This window comes from Salvelinus fontinalis, chromosome 25, assembly GCF_029448725.1.
Source record: "Salvelinus fontinalis isolate EN_2023a chromosome 25, ASM2944872v1, whole genome shotgun sequence".
In the NCBI taxonomy this organism is placed as follows: Eukaryota; Metazoa; Chordata; class Actinopteri; order Salmoniformes; family Salmonidae; genus Salvelinus; species Salvelinus fontinalis.
Window position 1 is genome coordinate 21,433,294 of NC_074689.1, and position 20,989 is coordinate 21,454,282.

General features: G+C 42.9%; 1 protein-coding gene across 2 annotated transcripts; it reads right to left on the bottom strand.

The window, feature by feature from the left end:
• Nucleotides 1–338: 338 nt before the first annotated feature.
• hnf4g (hepatocyte nuclear factor 4, gamma) lies at nt 339–20,899 on the bottom strand. Of its 2 annotated transcripts, none has more exons than XM_055881592.1 (10): nt 20,716–20,899; nt 15,477–15,642; nt 15,033–15,127; nt 14,243–14,349; nt 13,969–14,124; nt 13,575–13,662; nt 12,981–13,133; nt 6,354–6,590; nt 1,514–1,633; nt 339–1,059 (listed from the first exon to the last, which is right to left on the bottom strand). In XM_055881592.1, the coding sequence occupies exons 1-10, from the start codon at nt 20,741–20,743 to the stop codon at nt 950–952; spliced, it is 1,260 nt and encodes a 419-aa protein (XP_055737567.1). In that variant the 5' UTR covers nt 20,744–20,899; the 3' UTR covers nt 339–949. The 2 variants fall into 2 exon arrangements, with proteins under 2 accessions (XP_055737567.1, XP_055737566.1); XM_055881591.1 differs by lacking the exon at nt 20,716–20,899 and adding an exon at nt 17,091–17,656.
• Nucleotides 20,900–20,989: the final 90 nt, after the last annotated feature.

A 20,989-nucleotide genomic window follows, 5' to 3' on the forward strand; every position in this document is an offset into this window, starting at 1 on the left:
GGGGCGCCCCTTTCCCCTTATTTTCCCCGTTGTGGCGCAATGGATTATGCCGTTTGTGCATTTTATCATAACTTGTCCATGTTCATGTAAGAGCGTACAAAATGCAGCGTATAGCTTAGGTTACAATTCATTGAAAATAGTGTTCTGTTTTTATCAGAATATACAGTTACAAAAAATAGCTTACATTGTCTAATTTGTATACACTATTTGACAGTTTAAAAGGTCAATATAATAGTTCTGACATACAAACAATTGAATTTACACAAAATTTGAACATTTTTATATAATTTCATATTATAACAGTAATCTCAAAAGACTGAAAGACACTGAAAAGTTGATTAGGAACTAAATGTACGGTTAATTATATTTTTGACAAATACAGTATACTCCAGTTTGTGTATTTGTAAAGCACCACACCACAAGCAACATGGCAACACGTGAACATTAATATTAACAGACAATTATGTGTTCCAGACACAGTCCACTACTAATAAGTGCACTTTGAGTTACACATACTGTACATAAAGTACAAGCTGATAAGCAAATCTCTTGATCCATATTCAACGATGAGCCTACAGAAAGCTCAAATACACTCACAATTACACCACAATAAGAGAGGCTCTGAGTTTAGGAATAATCTAATGATTTATAAAGATGTTACAATTTACACCGATTATTCAACTTCAAGACTACCGAACTGGAGTGAAAACCTATGGCACTGAATAGGGGAGGAAACATTGAACATTTTACACCTTTACAAACATAGGGCAGAATGCAAACTTGAGATCCAAATTCAAGTTTTTTCATTTACAAGTTACAGGTGTAGATCTCAAATTCGGATTTGGACCATAGAAAAGGCTTTCTGCAATATTTTTGGCTGCATTCATGGTGGACAAACAGTATGTTTTGTTTGTTTGGTTATTCGGTGGTGGGGGCGGGTGCTGTACACTCAGAGTGGGGATTCGGCGGTATGTCTGTGTGGGAGGGGTGGAGCCAGGAGGAGGGAGGGGCTAGGAGAGGACTTCTCTGCAACCTGAGGCGGAGACGGGATGGGAGTGTCTGGAGACGGTAGAGAGAGAGGGATAGAGAGAGAGAGAGAGAGAGAGAGAGAGAGAGAGAGAGAGAGAGAGAGAGAGAGAGAGAGAGAGAGAGAGAGAGAGGGGGATAGATAGAGAGAGAGAGAGAGAGAGAGAGAGAGAGAGAGAGAGAGAGAGAGAGAGAGAGAGAGAGAGAGAGAGAGAGAGAGAGATGAGCCACACCAGAGGGGCAGAAAGAGTAATATGGAGCACTCATGGTGGAATATAATGAATGCTTGCCTGTCAATGCTCATGAATCTTGCCTACCGGAGAAACAACTGTGTGCATGCTTGTGTGTGTAGGTGTGTATTTTACCTATCTGAGTAGAGTGTGTAGCAGGCATAGTGCTGATGACCAGTGTGTGTAGGTGTGTATTTTACCTATCTGAGTAGTGTGTGTAGCAGGCATAGTGCTGATGACCAGTGTGTGTATTTTACCTATCTGAGTAGTGTGTGTAGCAGGCATAGTGCTGATGACCAGTGTGTGTCCAGTCAGAGGGTCCTGGGCTAACTGGGTGTGGCCTGGGTGGTGCAGGTGGGCGGGCTCTGCCGCCAGACCTGGAGATAAACAGACAAACCAGCCAATCAGGACACAGGAAAATATATTTGCTTGTGTCCACCGTTAATGTACACTCTACTACCCACCTCCAAGTAGCATCATAACATCTATATTGCTTATCAATATTATTGATGTTATGTTATCAGGGTTGGGGAGTAACGAATTACATGTAATCCGTTACATGTAAGGGATTACAAAAAACAGTAACTGTAATCCGTTACGTTACCAGCAAAAATATTGTAATCGGATTACAGATACATTTGAAAAACTATATGATTACTTTAAGTTTGTTCCACCTAAGCGTGTCTGACCACAAGTCAGAGACCACTATGATGATACACCAAATCATCATAGTGTATCATCATAAATAAATAAAATATTTTTGGCTAATCTATACCTCCATATCTACAAGTCCTATTCTTGAAGATCAAGGGGTATAACATTTATTGGAATGACTGGAATTCTAATCGGATTATTATTATATGTAGGGCGGCAGGTAACCTAGTGGTTACAGTGTTGGGCCAGTAATTGAAAGGTTGCTAGATTGAATCCACGAGATGACAAGGTAAAAATCTGTCGTTCTGCCCCTGTTCCTAGGCCGTCATTGTAAATAAGAATTTGTTCTTAACTGACATGCCTAGTAAAATAAGAATAAAATGATAATAAAGAAATGTAATAGAAAGCGATGGGCTAAAAGAAGCCTACATAACCAACTCAGATAACATGTGAGAGAGCAGATGAGCTTAAAAATAAAAAATACATATTTTTTAAAGGCTTAAAAATAGATACATTTAGAGTTAGACAAACCTTTTGGCAGGGACATATACAGGATGCTACCCTAGAAAACATAACCTTCATTATGTCACCAAGACATATACAGGATGCTACCCTAAACAACATAACCCTCACTCTAAATCAAAAATCCAAACCTACAACCTGATTTTGGATGGAATGACATGGAAGGCTTCCTACATTCAAGGATTATTATTCCCAAACTATATATCAAATACTCTGGCAAACAAGCAGGGACCTGAAAACCCCATCCAACCTGGAGCTGAGTGAGTAATACTTAGTCTGAAGCAGTTTTTTTAACTTTCAAAAGTCAAGAAGAAAAATACATTACAATTATATATTTTACTTAATAAGGACTGAATGCTCAGGCTACCAAGCTTTGCTAGGACAAAGAGATACAACTTCAATTAGCACTGACGTGTGAAGTGAGAGGTGTCAAAGCCTTTGAGCCCAACAAATGGCAGGCTACCCCACCCAGATCCAAAGGCCTTGAAGCCCCCCTCCTGCTGTTCAGAGACCATCCACAGGCATTTTCTACAAGAAATCTGCCTCCAGAAATATAAGCTTCTCCCAAGTGGGTGGGACACCTACTCCCATTGCTTGCTGTACTGCTTCTTGGATTCCACCTGTCGATTTGTACACTGTCTGCCCTAGCCTGTCTCCCTCTGTCTTGTACAGGTACACCCCCCCTCAACTACCTCTCTCAAAGAGTGCAATGTATAAAGTCAGAAAATCTGCTCTCAGCCACTGCCTGTCACCAAGGGAGTACCCCAAGGCCCAATCCTAAACCCCATAGCTCAGGCAGGAGGAAGCTCTCTCATAGATTTACAGTGGAGAAAACAAGTATTTGATACACTGCCGATTTTGCAGGTTTTCCTACTTACAAAGCATGTAGAGGTCTGTAATTTTTATCATAGGTACACTTCAACTGTGAGAGACGGAATCTAAAACAAAAATCCAGAAAATCACATTGTATGATTTTTAAGTAATTAATTTGCATTTTATTGCATGACATAAGTATTTGATATATCAGAAAAGCAGAACTTAATATTTGGTACAGAAACCTTCGTTTGCAATTACAGAGACCATACGTTTCCTGTAGTTCTTGACCAGGTTTGCACACACTGCAGCAGGGATTTTGGCCCACTCCTCCATACAGACCTTCTCCAGATCCTTCAGGTTTCGGGGCTGTCGCTGGGCAATACTGACTTTCAGCTCCCTCCAAAGATTTTCTATTGGGTTCAGGTCTGGAGACTGGCTAGGCCACTCCAGGACCTTGAGATGCTTCTTACGGAGCCACTCCTTAGTTGCCCTGGCTGTGTGTTTCGGGTCGTTGTCATGCTGGAAGACCCAGCCACGACCCATCTTCAATGCTCTTACTGAGGGAAGGAGGTTGTTGGCCAAGATCTCACGATACATGGCCCCATCCATCCTCCCCTCAATACGGTGGAGACGTCCTGTCGCCTTTGCAGAAAAGCATCCCCAAAGAATGATGTTTCCACCTCCATGCTTCACAGTTGGGATGGTGTTCTTGGGGTTGTACTCATCCTTCTTCTTCCTCCAAACACGGCGAGTGGAGTTTAGACCAAAAAGCTCTATTTTTGTCTCATCAGACCACATGACCTTCTCCCATTCCTCCTCTGGATCATCCAGATGGTCATTGGCAAACTTCAGACGGGCCTGGACATGCACTGGCTTGAGCAGGGGGACCTTGCGTGCGCTGCAGGATTTTAATCCATGACGGCATAGTGTGTTACTAATGGTTTTCTTTGAGACTGTGGTCCCAGCTCTCTTCAGGTCATTGACCAGGTCCTGCCGTGTAGTTATGGGCTGATCCCTCACCTTCCTCATGATCATTGATGCCCCACGAGGTGAGATCTTGCATGGAGCTCCAGACCGAGGGTGATTGACCGTCATCTTGAACTTCTTCCATTTTCTAATAATTGTGCCAACAGTTGTTGCCTTCTCATCAAGCTGCTTGCCTATTGTCCTGTAGCCCATCCCAGCCTTGTGCAGGTCTGCAATTTTATCCCTGATGTCCTTACTCAGCCCTCTGGTCTGGCCATTGTGGAGAGGTTGGAGTCTGTTTGATTGAGTGTGTGGACAGGTGTCTTTTATACAGGTAACGAGTTCAAACAGGTGCAGTTAATACAGGTAATGAGTGGAGAACAGGAGGGCTTCTTAAAGAAAAACTAACAGGTCTGTGAGAGCCGGAATTCTTACTGGTTGGTAGGTGATCAAATACTTATGTCATGCAATAAAATGCAAATTATTTACTTAAAAATCATACAAGGTGATTTTCTGGATTTTTGTTTTAGATTCCGTCTCTCACAGTTGAAGTGTACCTATGATACAAATTACAGACCTCTCCATGCTTTGTAAGTAGGAAAACCTGCAAAATCAGCAGTGTATCAAATACTTGTTCTCCCCACTGTATATGCAGATGATACAGTCTTATACTCAGCTGGCCCCTCCCCGGATTTTGTGTGACATGCTCTACTACAAAGCTTTCTTAGTGTCCAACAAGCTTTCTCTGCCCTAAACCTTGTTCTGAACACCTCCAAAACAAAGGTTATGTGGTTTTGTGGTTTGGTAACAAGAATGCCCCTCTCCCCACAGGTGTGATTACTACCTCTGTGGGTTTAGAGCTTGAGGTAGTCACCTCATGCAAGTACTTGGGAGTATGGCTATACAGGACACTGTCCTTCTCTCAGTACATATCAAAGCTGCAGACGAAAGTTAAATCTAAACAGGGTTTCCTCTATCATAATCGCTCCTCTTTCACCCCAGCTGCCAAACTAACCCTGATTCAGATGACCATCCTACCCATGCTAGATTACGGAAACATAATTTAGAGATCAGCAGGTAAGGGTGCTCTCGAACGGCTAGATGTTCTTTACCATTCAGCCATCCGATTTGCCACCAATGCTCCTTATAGGACATATCACTGCACTCTATACTCCTCTGTAAACTGGTCATCTCTGTATAGCCGTCGCAAGGCCTACTGGTTGATGCTTATTTATAAAACCCTCTTAGGCCTCACTCCCCCCTCTCTGAGGTATCTACTGCATCCCTCATACTCCACATACAACACCCTTTCTGCCAGTCACATTCTGTTAAAGGTCCCCAAAGCACACACATCCCTGGGTCGCTCGTCTTTTCAGTTCGCTGTAGCTAGCGACTGGAACGAGCTGCAGCAAACACTCAAACTGGACAGCTTTATCTCAATCTCTTCATTCAAAGACTCAATCATGGACCCTCTTACTGACAGTTGTGGCTGCTTTGTGTGATGTATTGTTGTCTCTACCTTCTTTCCCTTTGTGCTGTTGTCTGTACCCAGTAATGTTTGTACCATGTTTTGTGCTGCTACGATGTTGTGTTGCAACCATGTTGTTGTCATGTTGTGTTGCTGCCTTGCTATGTTGTTGTTTTAGGTCTCTCTTTATGTAGTGTTGTCTCTCTTGTCGGGATGTGTGTTTTGTCCTATATTTATTTATATAGTTATTTAAAATATATATATATGTATATTTAATCCCAGCCCCCGTCCCCGCAAGTCTTTTGCCTTTTGATAGGCCGTCGTTGTAAATAAGAATTTTTCTTCACTGACTTGCCTAGTTAAATAAATGTAAAATAAAATAAATAAAGTAAAATTGAATATCCATATATGGCCCGCTATGTAAACTTTAACATTGATTTATCCTGCAATAGATGTTGTTTCATTGGTAACATACATTTTTGTCTTCTTCTAATGCCTCTTAAGGGGAAAGTAATCTAAAAGTAACGGAATGTAATCAGATTACATTACCGAGTTTGGGTAATCCAAAAGTGACATTACCGATTACAAATCTGGACAGGTAACTAGTAACTGTAATGGATTACATTTAGAAAGTAACCTACCCAACCCTGTATGTTATCATACATACTCACCTCCCAGCAGCATCTCCTGCAGTAGGTTGTCTATCTTGGCCAGGCCACAGAGTTTAACAAACTGCAGTTGTTCTATCATCTGCCAGGTGATGGACTGTAGAGTAGGCAGCAGTAGCAGCAGCTCTCCAAACCTCCCTCTGGAGTCATACTGACGGTCGTTAATATAGTCCTCTAGACTCATCTGGACCTGCAGACGCATCGCCTTGATCTTAGACGGGTCACGCAGAGACTTGGCATCTGGAGAGAAGGAGGGATGGAACGATGATGGAGGGAGAGAAAGGATATGTGAATCAAATCAAATCAAACTTTATTTGTCACGCACCAAATACAAGTGTAGACATTACCGTGAAATGCTTACTTACAAGCCCTTAACCAACAATGCAGTTCAAGAAAGAGGTAAGAAAATATTTACCAAATAAACTGAAGTAAAAAATAAAAAAGTAACACAATAAAATAACAATAACGAGGCTATATACAGGCGGTACCGGTAACGAGTCAATGTGCGGGGGTACAGGTTAGTCGAGGGAATTTGTACCTTGTAGGTAGGGGTAAAGTGAACCAAAATGAGCCAAAATGAGCCTTTTGGCCCTAGACTTGGCGCTCCGGTACTGCTTGCCATGCGGTAGCAGAGAGAACAGTCTATGACTTGGGTGACTGGTCTTTGACATTTTTTGGGGCTTTCCTCTGACACCGCCTAGTATATACAGTTGAAGTCGGAAGTTTACATACACTTAGGTTGGAGTCATTAAAACTTGTTTTTCAACCACTCAAACTATAGTTTTGGCAAGTCGGTTAGGACATCTACTTTGTGCATGACACAAGTAATTTTTTCCAACAATTGTTTACAGACAGATTATTTCACTTTTAATTGACTGTATCACAATTCCAGTGGGTTAGAAGTTTACATACACTAAGTTGACTGTGTCTTTAAACAGCTTGGAAAATTCCAGAAAATTATGTCATGGCTTTAGAAGCTTCTGATAGGTTGATTGACATCATTTGAGTCAATTGGAGGTGTACCTGTGGATGTATTTCAAGGCCTACCTTCAAACTCAGTGCCTCTTTGCTTGACATCATGGGAAAATCAAGTAAGCCAAGACCTCAGAAAAAAATTGTAGACCTCCACATGTCTGATTCATCATTGGGAGCAATTTCCACACGCCTGAAGGTACCACGTTCATCTGTACAAACAATAGTACGCAAGTATAAACACCATGGGACCACGCAGCCGTCATACCGCACAGGAAGGAGACACGTTCTGTCTCCTAGAGTGTACTTTGGTGCAAAAAGTGCAAATTGATCCCAGAACAACAGCAAAGGACATTGTGAAGATGCTGGAGGAAACCGGTACAAAAGTATCTATATCCACAGTAAAACGAGTCCTATATCGACCTAACCTGAAAGGCCGCTCAGCAAGGAAGAAGCCACTGCTCCAAAACCGACATAAAAAAGCCAGACTACGGTTTGCATCTGCACATGGGGACAAAGATCTTTCTTTACTTTTTGGAGAAATGTCCTCTGGTCTGATGAAACAAAAATAGAACTGTGTTTGGAGGAAAAAGGAGGAGGCTTGCAAGCCGAAGAACACCATCCCAACCGTGAATCACAGGGGTCGCAGCATCATGTTGTGGGGGTGGTTTTCTGCCAGAGGCACTGGTGCACTTCACAAAATAGATGGCATCATAAGAAAGGAAAATTATATGGATATATTGAAGCAACATCTCAAGACATCAGTCAGGAAGTTAAAGCTTGGTCACAAATGGGTCTTCCAAATGGACAATGACCCCAAGCATACTTCCAAAGTTGTGGCAAAATGGATTAAGGACAACAAAGTCAAGGTATTGGAGTGGCCATCACAACGCCCTGATCTCAATCCTGTAGAAAATGTGTGGGCAGAACTGAAAATGCTTGTGCGACCAAGGAGGCCTACAAACCTGACTCCGTTACACCAGCTCTGTCAGGAGGAATGGGCCAAAATTCACCTAACTTATTGTGGGAAGCTTGTGGAAGGCTACCCGAAACATTTGAGCCAAGTTAAACCATTTAAAGGCAATGATACCAAATACTAATTGAGTGTAAGTAAACTTCTGACCCACTTTGAATGTGATGAAAGAAATAAAAGCTGAAATTAATCATTCTCTCTACTATTATTCTGACATTTCACTTTCTTAAAATAAAGTGGTGATCCTAACTGACCTAAGACAGGGAACTTTTACTAGGATTAAATGTCAGAAATTGTGAAAAACTGAGTTTAAATGTATTTGGCTATGGTGTATGTAAACTTCCGACTTCAACTGTAGGTCCTGGATGGCAGGAAGCTTGGCCCCAGTGATTTACTGGGCCGTACACACTACTCTCTGTAGCACCTTACGGTCAGATGCCGAGCAGTTGCCATACCAGGCGGTGATGCAACTGGTCAGGATGCTCTCAATGGTGCAGTTGTAGAACTTTTCAAGGATCTGGTGACCCATGCCAAATCTTTTTAGTCTCCTGAGGGGGAAAAGGTCTTTACGACCGACTTGGTATGTTTGGGCCATGTTAGTTCATTGGTGATGTGGACACCAAGGAACTTTGAAGCTCTCAACCTGCTTTGCTACAGCCCCGTCGGTGAGAATGGGGGCCTGTTCGGCCCACCTTTTCCTGTAGTCCACAATCAGCTCCTTTGTCTTGTTCACATTGAGGGAGAGGTTGTTGTCCTGGCACCACACTGCCAGGTCTCTGACCTCCTCCCTATAGGCTGTCTCATCGTTGTTGGTAATCAGGCCTACCACTGTTGTGTCGTCAGCAAACTTAATGATGGTGTTGGAGTCGTGTTTGGCCATGCGGTCGTGGGTGAACAGGGAGTACAGGAGCGGACTAAGCATACACCCCTGAGGGGCCACAGTGTTGAGGATCAGCATGGCAGACGTGTTGTTGCCTACCCTTACCACCTGGGGGCGGCCCGTCATGAAGTCCAGGATCCAGTTGCAGAGGGAGGTGTTTAGTCCCAGGGTCCTTAGCTTAGTGATGAGCTTTGTTGGCACTAACGCTGAGCTTTGGTCAATGAACAGCATTCTCACATAGGTGTTCCTTTTGTCCAGGTGTGGAAGGGCAGTGTGGAGTACAATTGAGATTGTGTCGTCTGTGGATCTGTTGGGGTGGAATGCGAATTGGAGTGGGTCTAAGGTATCCGGGATGATGCTGTTGATGTGTTTCCCTTTGTAGTTCATAATAGTTTTCATGCCCTGTCACATCCGACGAGCGTCAGAGCCGGTGTTGTAGGATTCTATCTTAACCTGTCTAGGATCAGCGTGCCGCTAGCGGCACACCCCCCCCCCCCCCCCCCCCCACTGAAAAACCAGTGCCGCGAAATTCAAAAAAAATATTTTTTTTAAATATTTAACTTTCACACATTAAAGTCCAATACAGCTAATGAAAGACACAGATCTTGTGAATCCAGTCAACATGTCCGATTTTTAAAATGTTTTACAGGGAAGACACAATATGTAAAGATGTACATCTATTACCTAAAAACACATTAGCATAATCCACCATCTTTTATTTGTCCACCAACACCAGTAGCCATCACCAATTCGGCTAAACTAAGATATTTATAGCCCCTAACCAAGAAAAAAACTCATCAGATGACAGTCTGATAACATATTTATGGTATGGGATAGGTTTTGTTAGAAAAAAGTGCATATTTCAGGTAGATGGCATAGGTTACAATTGCACCCACCGTCACAAATGGAATAGAAAAACTACTTAGAGCAACGTGTTTACCTACTTACTAATCATCAAACATTTCGTAAAAATACACAGCATACACGAATCGAAAGACACAGATCCTGTGAATACAGACAATATTTCAGATTTTCTAAGTGTCTTACAGCGAAAACACAATAAATCGTTATATTAGCATAGCACATAGCACATAGCAGCCCAGCATTGATTCTAGCCAAAGTGAGCGATAACGTCAACATCGCCAAAAATATATTAATTTTTTCACTAACCTTCTCAGAAATCTTCAGATGACACTCCTGTAACATCATATTACACAATCCATATAGAGTTTGATCGAAAACGTTTATATTTAGCCACCAAAATCATGGTTAGACAATGTGAAATGTAGCTCAGCTGGTCAGAAAATGTCCTTGCGCCACTTAGACAGTGATCTACTCTTATACATAAATACTCATAAACGTGACTAAAAAATATAGGGTGGACAGGGATTGATAGACAATTTAATTCTTAATACAATTGCGGAATTACATTTTTTAATTTATCCTTACTTTTCAATACAGTTTGCGCCAAGCGAAGCTACGTCAAAAAACATGGCGTCCTAAGCCACTAAAATGTTTCGACAGAAACACGATTTATCATAATAAAAATGTCCTACTTTGAGCTGTTCTTCCATCAGTATCTTGGGCAAAGGATCCTTTCTTGGGAGTAATCGTCTTTTGGTGGAAAGCTGTCCTCTTGCCATGTGGAAATGCCAACTGCGTTCGGGATGAACTGAAAAGCGTGCCCAGCTATTCACATCGTTTCAAAAATAAATGTCCCAAAATCGCACTAAACGGATATAAATTGCTATAAAACGTTTTAAATTAACTACCTTATGATGTTTTTAACTCCTATAACGAGTGAAAAGATGACCGGAGAAATATAACAGGCTAAACTAACGCTTGGAACAGGAGCGGGTCGACGCGCGTTACGCACCAAGAAAAGACTTGCTAGCTACAGGGTTTTTTCATTTGTAGTGCCTGTGAACGCGCAATCGACCCCATTGGAATCGTCATCACGTAAAGGCATCCAGGGGAAGACGTAAGAAGTGTCCGTATAGTCATAGCAATAACAGTGCCCTTTTAACTGACTTCAGAACAGTGGCCAACATTTCTGAAATCTGACTCCATGTCAGGGAAATTGCTGTAGAATGGGCTCTGTTCCACTTAGAGACAAAATTTCAACTCCTATAGAAACTATAGACTGTTTTCCATCCAATAATAATAATAATATGCATATTGTACGATCAAGGATTTTGTGGGAAGCCGTTTCAAAAATTACCCAATTAGCATAAATAGTCTCAACAGCGCCCCCATCCTCAACAGGTTAATCCTCTACTGACACTTTGCCTGTTTGATGGTTTGTCTGAGGGCATAGCGTGATTTCTTAGAAGCGTGCGGATTAGTGTCCCGCTCCTTGAAAGCGGCTACTCTAGCCTTTAGCTCAATGCGGATGTTGCCTGTAATCCATGGCTTCTGGTTGGGATATGTACGTACGGTCACTGTGAGGATGACGTCATTGATGAAGCCGATGACTGAGGTGGTATACTCTTCAATGCCATTGGATGAATCCCGGGAACATATTCCAGTCTATGCTGGCGAAACAGTTCTGTAGCATAGTATCCATGTCATCTGACCACTTACTTATTGAGAGAGTCACTGTTACTTCCTGCTTTAGGTTTTGCTTGTAAGCAGGAATCAGGATGATATAATTATGGTCAGATGTGCCAAATGGAGGGCGAGAGAGAGCTTTCTATGCGTCTCTGTGTGTGTAGTAAAGGTGGTGTAGAGTTTTTTTCCCTCTGGTTGCACATGTGACATGCTGGTAGAAATTAGGTAAAACTGATTTAAGTTTGCCTGCATTAAAGTCCCCGGCCACTAGGAGCGCCGCTTCTGGATGAGCATTTTCTTCTTTGCTTATGGCCTTATACAGCTGGTTGAGTGCGGTCTTAGTGCCAGCATCGGTTTGTGGTGGTAAATAGACGGCTATGAATAATATAGATGAGAACTCTCTTGGTAGATAGTGTGGTCGACAGCTTATCATGAGGTACTCTACCTCAGGCGAGCAATACCTCGAGACTTCTTTAATATTAGACATTAGACATCGCGCACCAGCTGTTATTGATAAATAGACACACATCCCCGCCCCTCGTCTTACCAGACGTAAATTCTCTGTCCTGCCGATGCATGGAAAATCCCGCCATCTCTATTTTATCCATGTCGTTGTTCAGCCACGACTCGGTGAAACATAAGATATTACAGTTTTCAATGTTCCGTTGGTAGGATAGTCTTGATCGTATAACATCCATTTTGTTTTCCAGTGATTGCACGTTGGCCAATAGAACGGATGGTAGTGGAGGTTTACTCACTCGCCTACGAATTCTCAGAAGGCACCCCGACATCCGCCCCCTTTTTCTCTACCTTTTCTTCACGCAAATATCCTTCGCGTTGGACTCGTTAAAGAAAAAATATTTGTCCAGTTCGAGGTGAGTAATTGCTGTTCTGATGTCCAGATGTTATTTTCGGTCATAAGAGACGGTAGCAGCAACATTATGTATATAATGTAATGTACATAAATAAGTTAAAAAAATGAGTTACAAAAAAACTAACAAATTAGGACAGTTGATTAGGAGCCCATAAAACGGCAGCCATCCCCTCTGGCGCCATTTTTGATATGATATGAAATGATATACGTGCAGGCTTTTTGGCGTCTGCTGAAACAGAGGCAACAGAGAACAGTCAAGTGTCAATGATTAACAAAACCATTCAAATCAACTTTGTTTGGTTGAATACGGAAGCTATTGTGTGGTATATGGGCGTGTAAAAGTGGAAGGCTGCCTGAGTCGGGGTTGTTAAAGTGCTTTACCAGGGTCAAAGAAGACAATGGCCTTGAGAGCAGCATACTCATGGTCATCTATCTGGATGTCCTGGAAGGGCAGGACCAGCTCATCTAGAACACGGTTAGCTACACGACCGATGTCCGGCTCCGCACTGCTACCATGGATCACACACCCATTACCTGGAGAGGGGAGGGGGAGGGAAATGTGTGTTTTGGGAGAGGGGTAGGGGAGTTGAGTGTGTGTTTCTCCACATGTTGCGGGGGATGTATATGTGTGTGTGTGTTTGTGTGTGTAGGTGAATGTACTTGAAGCATGTCACTTACAATCCCCATTTACATTACTTATCAATTATTTTGATAATTTTACCATCTACAAATCATCTGTAGGTGGCAATCCACAAAAAGTGTCTTCCATGTCTTTCTGTCTGATAAAGCATGTTTAAGTCAGAGGCCTCCAAAGACTTGAGTCAATGATTATCTGGTTGTATAACAGTCTTAGAGGGCAACCGACCTGTTAGCCTTGATATGTCAGCTTTAAATCAAGCTTAGCACGGCAGTATAGCAGGTTCTGATTGGATGTTACTGAGGCATAAAGGTGAGAGGTGATTGGTCAGTTCTTACCAAGAAGCAGGAAGTCCTTATAAGGCATTGACCTCTTGGCGACCCCTAGTAGAAGGTGTTCCCCTGCATGAGCCCTGAGCAGACTCACCTGGACAAACACACACAGACACACAGAGACACAGACACAGGACACACACACAGGGTGAGAAACAATGACATGAGTGACCAAACACAGGCTACAAACATATCTCAGTTCAAGACTCATTTGACTCTAAACCATTAGCTACGAACTGAAGCTAGATCCATTACTTTGTGTTTCTGGAAGGTCACAAGCACATTCAAAAGGCTTTAGAAGAGTCATGGCATAACTTTGGTAAGCACTGTTCTGTTTTAGTTCCAGTCACTACTAACTAGGTGGTCATGCAGCTAAGCCCAGACTAGTCAGGTTGCTTACCTGGTCATCCAAGGGCAGCTCACCGAAGGCAGGGATGTATTTGGCCCATTCCACCAGCACTAGCAGCTGTTGTCTCATGGAGTCACAGACATCCCCCACACCAGCTGACTTCTGTTCTGACACATCTACTGCACCCCTGGGACTGGATGCGCTGATCTAGAGTGGAGACAGAGAATGAGTAGTCATGCAGATGATTGGAAACACTGATGATGTGTGTGTGCGTGTGTGTGTGTGTGTGTACGTGTTTGTGTGTGCAAGTGCGGGTGCGTTTTACCTGTTGAGACAGTGACTCTGCCTGGGCCAGAACAGTGATAGGTGGGAGATCCTGATTGTCCTGAATGTTTCTTCTGGAGCTGATACGATCTCTCTCATTCTGAACCGCTGAAATACACACACACACATCCACCATCACACACACACACACACACACACACACACACACACACACACACACACACACACACACACACACACACACACACACACACACACACACACACACACACACACATCAGATCAGAGCTATTAGTATGATATTACCATGTTACCATTTCCAGAATCTAAGGTATAGGACTGAGAAACACATATATTCAAGTCCCAGTTTGCCCATCCCCGGAATTTGCTACAGTATCATAATAATCATTTGAATAGCTGACTTTTAGTTCAGACCAAACCATGCAGGGGAACAGGCTGTGTAGAGAGGTGAAGTCAAAAGTTAACCAATAGCAGCCCTGAACAACATGTCTGAAAGGCACATGATTGGGTGTCATAAAGCTCTCTGCCAAGGTTACAGGGCCCATAAACACACACACACACAAACACACACACAATCCTTTTCTGATATCCGTCATAAACACAGTGTTCTCTGAATAATCTTGTTTAGTTTATGGCAACCCTTGTTTCAGCCTCCCAGCCCTGATGCCTTCCTCACACTGACTGCTTGATTTGTTTAATTTGAGAGTACAGAGCAGGTGCTGGAGCAAAAGCCTGCACATTGATGGAGATTAGCGCCATATTCTATTGGTATTCAGTAATACTGATGGTTCTGGTTTGATGTGGCTAACCTTCTTTCTTCATGCCAGCTCTGAAACACTTGTGGAGTCTGCAGTACCGACACTGGTTCCTCTTGTCCTTGTCCACTACACACTGACGGTTAAACCTGGAGACGCAAAGACAGATTACTGTCAATATCTTAACTCTATGGGCCTACCTTGTAGTTCTGTTCGTTGCAATATGACTACACTCTTAGAAAAAATGGTTCCAAAAGGGGTTTTCGGCTGTCCCCATAAGAGCACCCTTTCTGGTTTCAGGTAGGACCCTTTGGGGTTCCATGACTTTCCACAGAGGGTTCTACCTGGCACCAAAAAGGGTTCCGAAGAACCCTTGTTGGTTCTAGATAGCACCTTTTTCTAAGAGTGTACTGTACCTGCAGGAGTGTAATGTTAATATTGTGTCTGTTAGTGTAGACATAGGCTCTGGCAGCTGCAGCTATAGGCTGGAAACACTACCTGCAGGAGTAGATGTGGTTCTTGCGTATGGAGCGTCTGAAGAAGCCTTTACATCCATCACAGCTGGAAGCTCCATAGTGTTTCCCTGTAGCCTTGTCTCCACATATGGCACAGTTAGAGTTCACAACATCTGCCTGGGACAGGCCCGGCTCCGCTGGCATACTGTCTGGAACACACACATTATCCAAAGACTGGGTTAGACCGCTGAGCTGAAGTCTATAGGTATTAGTGCAGGGAGCTAATACAAGTTTTATGGCCTTAGAAAAGGTTACTCATCATGCATGTACACACACACACACACACACACACACACACACACACACACACACACACACACACACACACACACACACACACACACACACACACACACACACACACACACACACACACACACACACACATCCTCCTGGCATCAGAAAACCTCCTCAATTGAAATAGAGAATCAATCATTCCTTTGTGCATGTGAAATCAAGGCATCTTGACAAAGGAAGAGAAGGACTCAGTGGGGATTCAGATCTGTACTAGCTGACTGGTATCTGTATGGTGACAGATAGGGAAATGGCTTGATTAGGAAAGCCTTTGGTGCTTTTATCTGGGATACATGTGAAGGACAGCAATAATATTAAACCTCACTCCAAAACCATGCAAGGTTAGGGTTGATCTAGTTTATCTATATCTCCATGGCTCTAGAGATGAGAAGAGCCTTCAACACTCAGAACCAGACCAAGTCCCAACCTCCACAGACCCAGACTTAGAACAAGAACCAGCGTATTGGGACCCAGACCCAGACCCCATGTGATGTCAAGACCAAAACCATGAGATCAAGACTTGTAAATATAGCAACAAAAACACACCAGAAAAATTCTTACATATACCAACCACGTCCAAGGTGGAGGAATACATCTACAGCCAGAGAAAAGAAAGTCAATGTTTGACCATGTAACGACTCCCACCGAAGGTGGCTCCTCTCCCTGTTCGGGTGGTGCTCGGCGGTCGTCGTCACCGGCCTACTAGCTGCTACTGACTTTTCCTCCCCCTCCCTTTTTGTTGATTATTTACACCTGTTTGTGGTTAGGGTGATTTGTGGGGCTTTATTACCCAGCAGCCCGGCCTGCTGGGTGTGCAGGATTGTTTTTGTGTACATGCTTGTGGGACACGGTTCGTGCACGTTATTCTCAGTGGTATTTCGTGTTATCGTTTATTGTGGTGGAGCATTCCTTTTAGAGTGGCGTCGTGTTCACCTGGTTGTGGTATTAAATTAGAACGCTACTCTGAACTCTCTGTCTCCTGCGTGTGACTCCTTCCTCCACTACACCCCGGGCATTACAGACCAACTTTCCTTTTATCCATCAACGTGTTGGGATGACAACTTCTCCTCTTACTGTAGGCCCACAATAAACCCGTCTTTATGACACACTGCAGATTCACATCCTAACAGACCTCTTATCACTCATGGATTATTCATTCATGGATAAATGCAATATTCAACTGTGTTTTAAGTGCAGTAATGAGTGTGAGTGTATAAGTAGAATGACAAACTACATGTCTACGTATGTAAACTATGCGTGTGTGTGTGTGTGTGTGTTTTTGTGTGCGTGTGGGTCCACTCACCTCCCCCACCATAGAGGACGTCAGCATGATCGAAGCCCAGGGTGCTGTACGTTGGGTCCAGTCCCTCACTGTAGTTGGCTACATCCATGTCCAACAGAGAGTTACTCACTGACACAGATGGATACTTCATCCCTCGCTTTCTTTCCCTCTGTCACTGTCTCTCTCTCTCCTTTTACTGGCTCTTCTCCCTCTGTCACTGTCTCTCTCTCTCTCCTTTTACTGGCTCTTCTCCCTCTGTCACTGTCTCTCTCTCTCCTTTTACTGGCTCTTCTCCCTCTGTCACTGTCTCTCTCTCTCCTTTTACTGGCTCTTCTCCCTCTGTCACTGTCTCTCTCTCTCCTTTTACTGGCTCTTCTCCCTCTGTCACTGTCTCTCTCTCTCTCCTTTTACTGGCTCTTCTCCCTCTGTCACTGTCTCTCTCTCTCTCCTTTTACTGGCTCTTCTCCCTCTGTCACTGTCTCTCTCTCTCTCCTTTTACTGGCTCTTCTCCCTCTGTCACTGTCTCTCTCTCTCTCCTTTTACTGGCTCTTCTCCCTCTGTCACTGTCTCTCTCTCTCTCCTTTTACTGGCTCTTCTCCCTCTGTCACTGTCTCTCTCTCTCTCCTTTTACTGGCTCTTCTCCCTCTGTCACTGTCTCTCTCTCTCTCATTTTACTGGCTCTTCTCCCTCTGTCTCTTTTTCTCTGCCCGTCTTTCTCTCTGTCTCTGTTTATTTGTTCCAATTTCTTTCACTATCACTTTCTGTCTTTCTTCTTCTTCTTAACCTTCTTCTTCTTCTTCTTAACCTTCTTCTTCTTTACTTTCTTCTTCTTCTTAACCTTCTTCCTCTTCTTCACTTTCTTCTTCTTCTTAACTTTCTTCTTCACCTTCTTCTTCTTCTGTCACATACAGTTCTTCCACCTTTCGGAGTGCAGAAGGTAACCTATGGTCCCTGCCATTTGATTGGTCACCTACAACGAAAGTGGGTGGGCCTTGACGAAGGCATCTCACCTAGTTACACATTACTTATCTCTTTCTTTTATCTGTCCTTATTTCCCTCACTTATCACAGGGTTGGAGAGATAGGGGAGAGATAGATATTCTCTGTTTGTGAGACATATTGGCAAGTTTGACAGGGTGGTGACGATGTCATTAGGTGTGTGTGTTTGTGGCCAGTATTCTGTGGCCTCCATAGCCTGCCTAATCTAATCAATGGCAGAGCAATACAACAGCATCTAATCTACAAAAAACATCACTGATACCACCCACTGACTCCCATTGACTCCCATCAACTTCCCTCTATCATTTTGTATTGCTGATCATAAACAAGACATGGTTGACCCTCTACTCCCACTATTCACATAGTTTCACTGCACTAAATACCTCTGTTAGAGATTGAATGCAATCTGATTGAGGTAATATAATGAATCTAACATAATTGAATGGCCTGCATCATTCCGTTTATGATTAGGGCAATAATCATGACGGTAGGAAGGAGGGTGTGGGGATATACAGTATACCAAGAGCAGTTAATCTAACTGTGGTAAATGTCTCCTAATGGCACATACAAATGTAGGATCTTAATTTGATCAACATTTAATTACTGAGAATTTTCTTGCACAGCATAAAATGCAAAATAACATATTTGATTTTTAAAACGGCTTCTAAAGTTTGTAATTCCACTTTTCAGAATTGATTTGCCCTGACAAAAAAAATAATCAACCCCTACAAAAAAATGTCCCTTAATTCAAATTTCCTGTTGCTGCAGGATAATTTTTCTGCTGTTGCAAACTGGCTCAAATTAAGATCCTACATTTATTTCACTAATCCACTACCAAGTGCATACATACAGCGAGAGAGAGAGAGAAAGGAGTTTTGTGTGTGTGTGTGTGTGTGTGTGTGTGTGTGTGTGTGTGTGTGTGTGTGTGTGTGTGTGTGTGTGTGTGTGTGTGTGTGTGTGTGTGTGTGTGTGTGTGTGTGAGAGAGACATAGACAAAGGTAGATAACATCACCCATAAGGTTACCTGATGAAGACCATGCTAGTGAACATGTCTTCATGACATTAGCAACAAACAGAGCTTTCTTTTCAAACGCAGCAGCCGAACCATATTACACTCTCTGTCTCTGCTGCCTAGCATCAATGCCTGTTTCTCCCGGAGCACACACACTGTAGTCACATGTCTGGTTGGTGTGTTAGCAACTAAAACACTACAGCAGGGCCATTAAGCCCAGAGCTAACAGGCTAGCACTGTGTGAAACACTCATAACCCTATCTGTCTGTTTGACATTTCAAACCTTTTAAACACTTTATAGCACAGGTATACAGACCACACACAATGCTAAAAATATGGAGCTATCTTGGTCTTCCTTTAGAGATTGTCATTAGAAGTGAGTCTGATGAAAACGATTAAAAAGTACCTTTTAGTTCAAGTAGAGAACGTGAAATGGGTTATCATGTGATCTTTACCATCCTGTGTACAACAAAGATATCTTATCTGTTTTACCACAAGAAAACACCTGTGTTGTGTACATACCGTCTCTCTCTTCCAACCAGGGGAGATTATTCTACATTATAAACTGGGTGGTTCGAGTCCTGAATGCTGATTGGTTGACAGCCGTAGTATATCAGACCATATACCACGGGTATGACGAAACATTTATCCACACTGCTCCAATTACGTTGGTAACCAGTTTATAATATAAATAAGGCATGAGGGGTGTGGTATACGGCCAATATACCATGGCTAAGGGCTGTATCCAGGCACCCCATGTTGCGTCGTGCTTAAGAACAGCCATTAGCCGTGGTATATTGGCCATATACCACACCCCCTCGTGCATTATTACTTAATTATCCAATTTAGATATTAGCACAAGTTGCAGCACTCCAACTTTTGGATTACTTTGAACAGAATATCTTGAATATCACACTTTCACTATTTCAAGCTGGTGTCATCCTTTCATCTTCTCACTGAGGGCCAATGGTCTCATATCAAAGGCATTGAATTGATTAAATGATCCTTTAAAAACATTGGTCTAATATAAGGAACTCATGGTCTAGCTCTACAGTTGATGGGTAGGTAGGTCTACATGCATTGAGAATGAGCTTGACTACAGCCATACGCAAACAAATGTTTTATGGAACTGTATGAGGAAGTTCTCACTTCACACAGTTTTACAATTCACACAAGTAAAGTAAGCTATGGCGTAGCCCAACTACTATCTTTAGTTGTTCTATTTGGGGAAAGGTTTATCCTCCTCAGAATGAACTACATGAATTATATTTCTTTTAGTAGGCAATTCATGGAAAGGTTCTGTTTTATGTCTGTGGGATATAGGCTAGGCTACCTGAAAGCTAGCTCACTCATACTGTAACTCCCATAATCTAGCCTACCTGTCCTGTCCTATCCTGTGCAGGTGGGGTAACACCCCACTAGACAAACACAGGACCACGTGACAAGTCAATGTATCTAGTTGGAGCGCTACGACCCAAATCCAGCTGAACCGAAAAGGTAAGGTACGAACGCAGCTGGTGTGTCACTTTTGAACACTCAACAAAGTTAATTATTATCGCTGTGATAATGTCACTGTATACGAAGTAGGCTACAAACATCATGTTCATTCTTTATATTTTCAAAGGAGACCGCTTACCTTTTTTTTGTCCGTCAGCTATGTACATTAATTCAACAGAACGTGAGTCCACCTGTAAACTAGCCACCAGCTTTGAAGCGACACTTGTCCCACGGTGTCACCGCACGAAATGGGAGAGTCGTGGGCGAGGAGCTGCAACAAAACACGCAAGGTTGGAAGGGAAAGCTATGGGCCTATAATTCATTGAGCGACACATTTGATGGCGCCGGCATAGGCTCTCATTACATCGATTTACTAAACAAACTGAAAGTAGGGTGGGGACGTTAAACAGTAA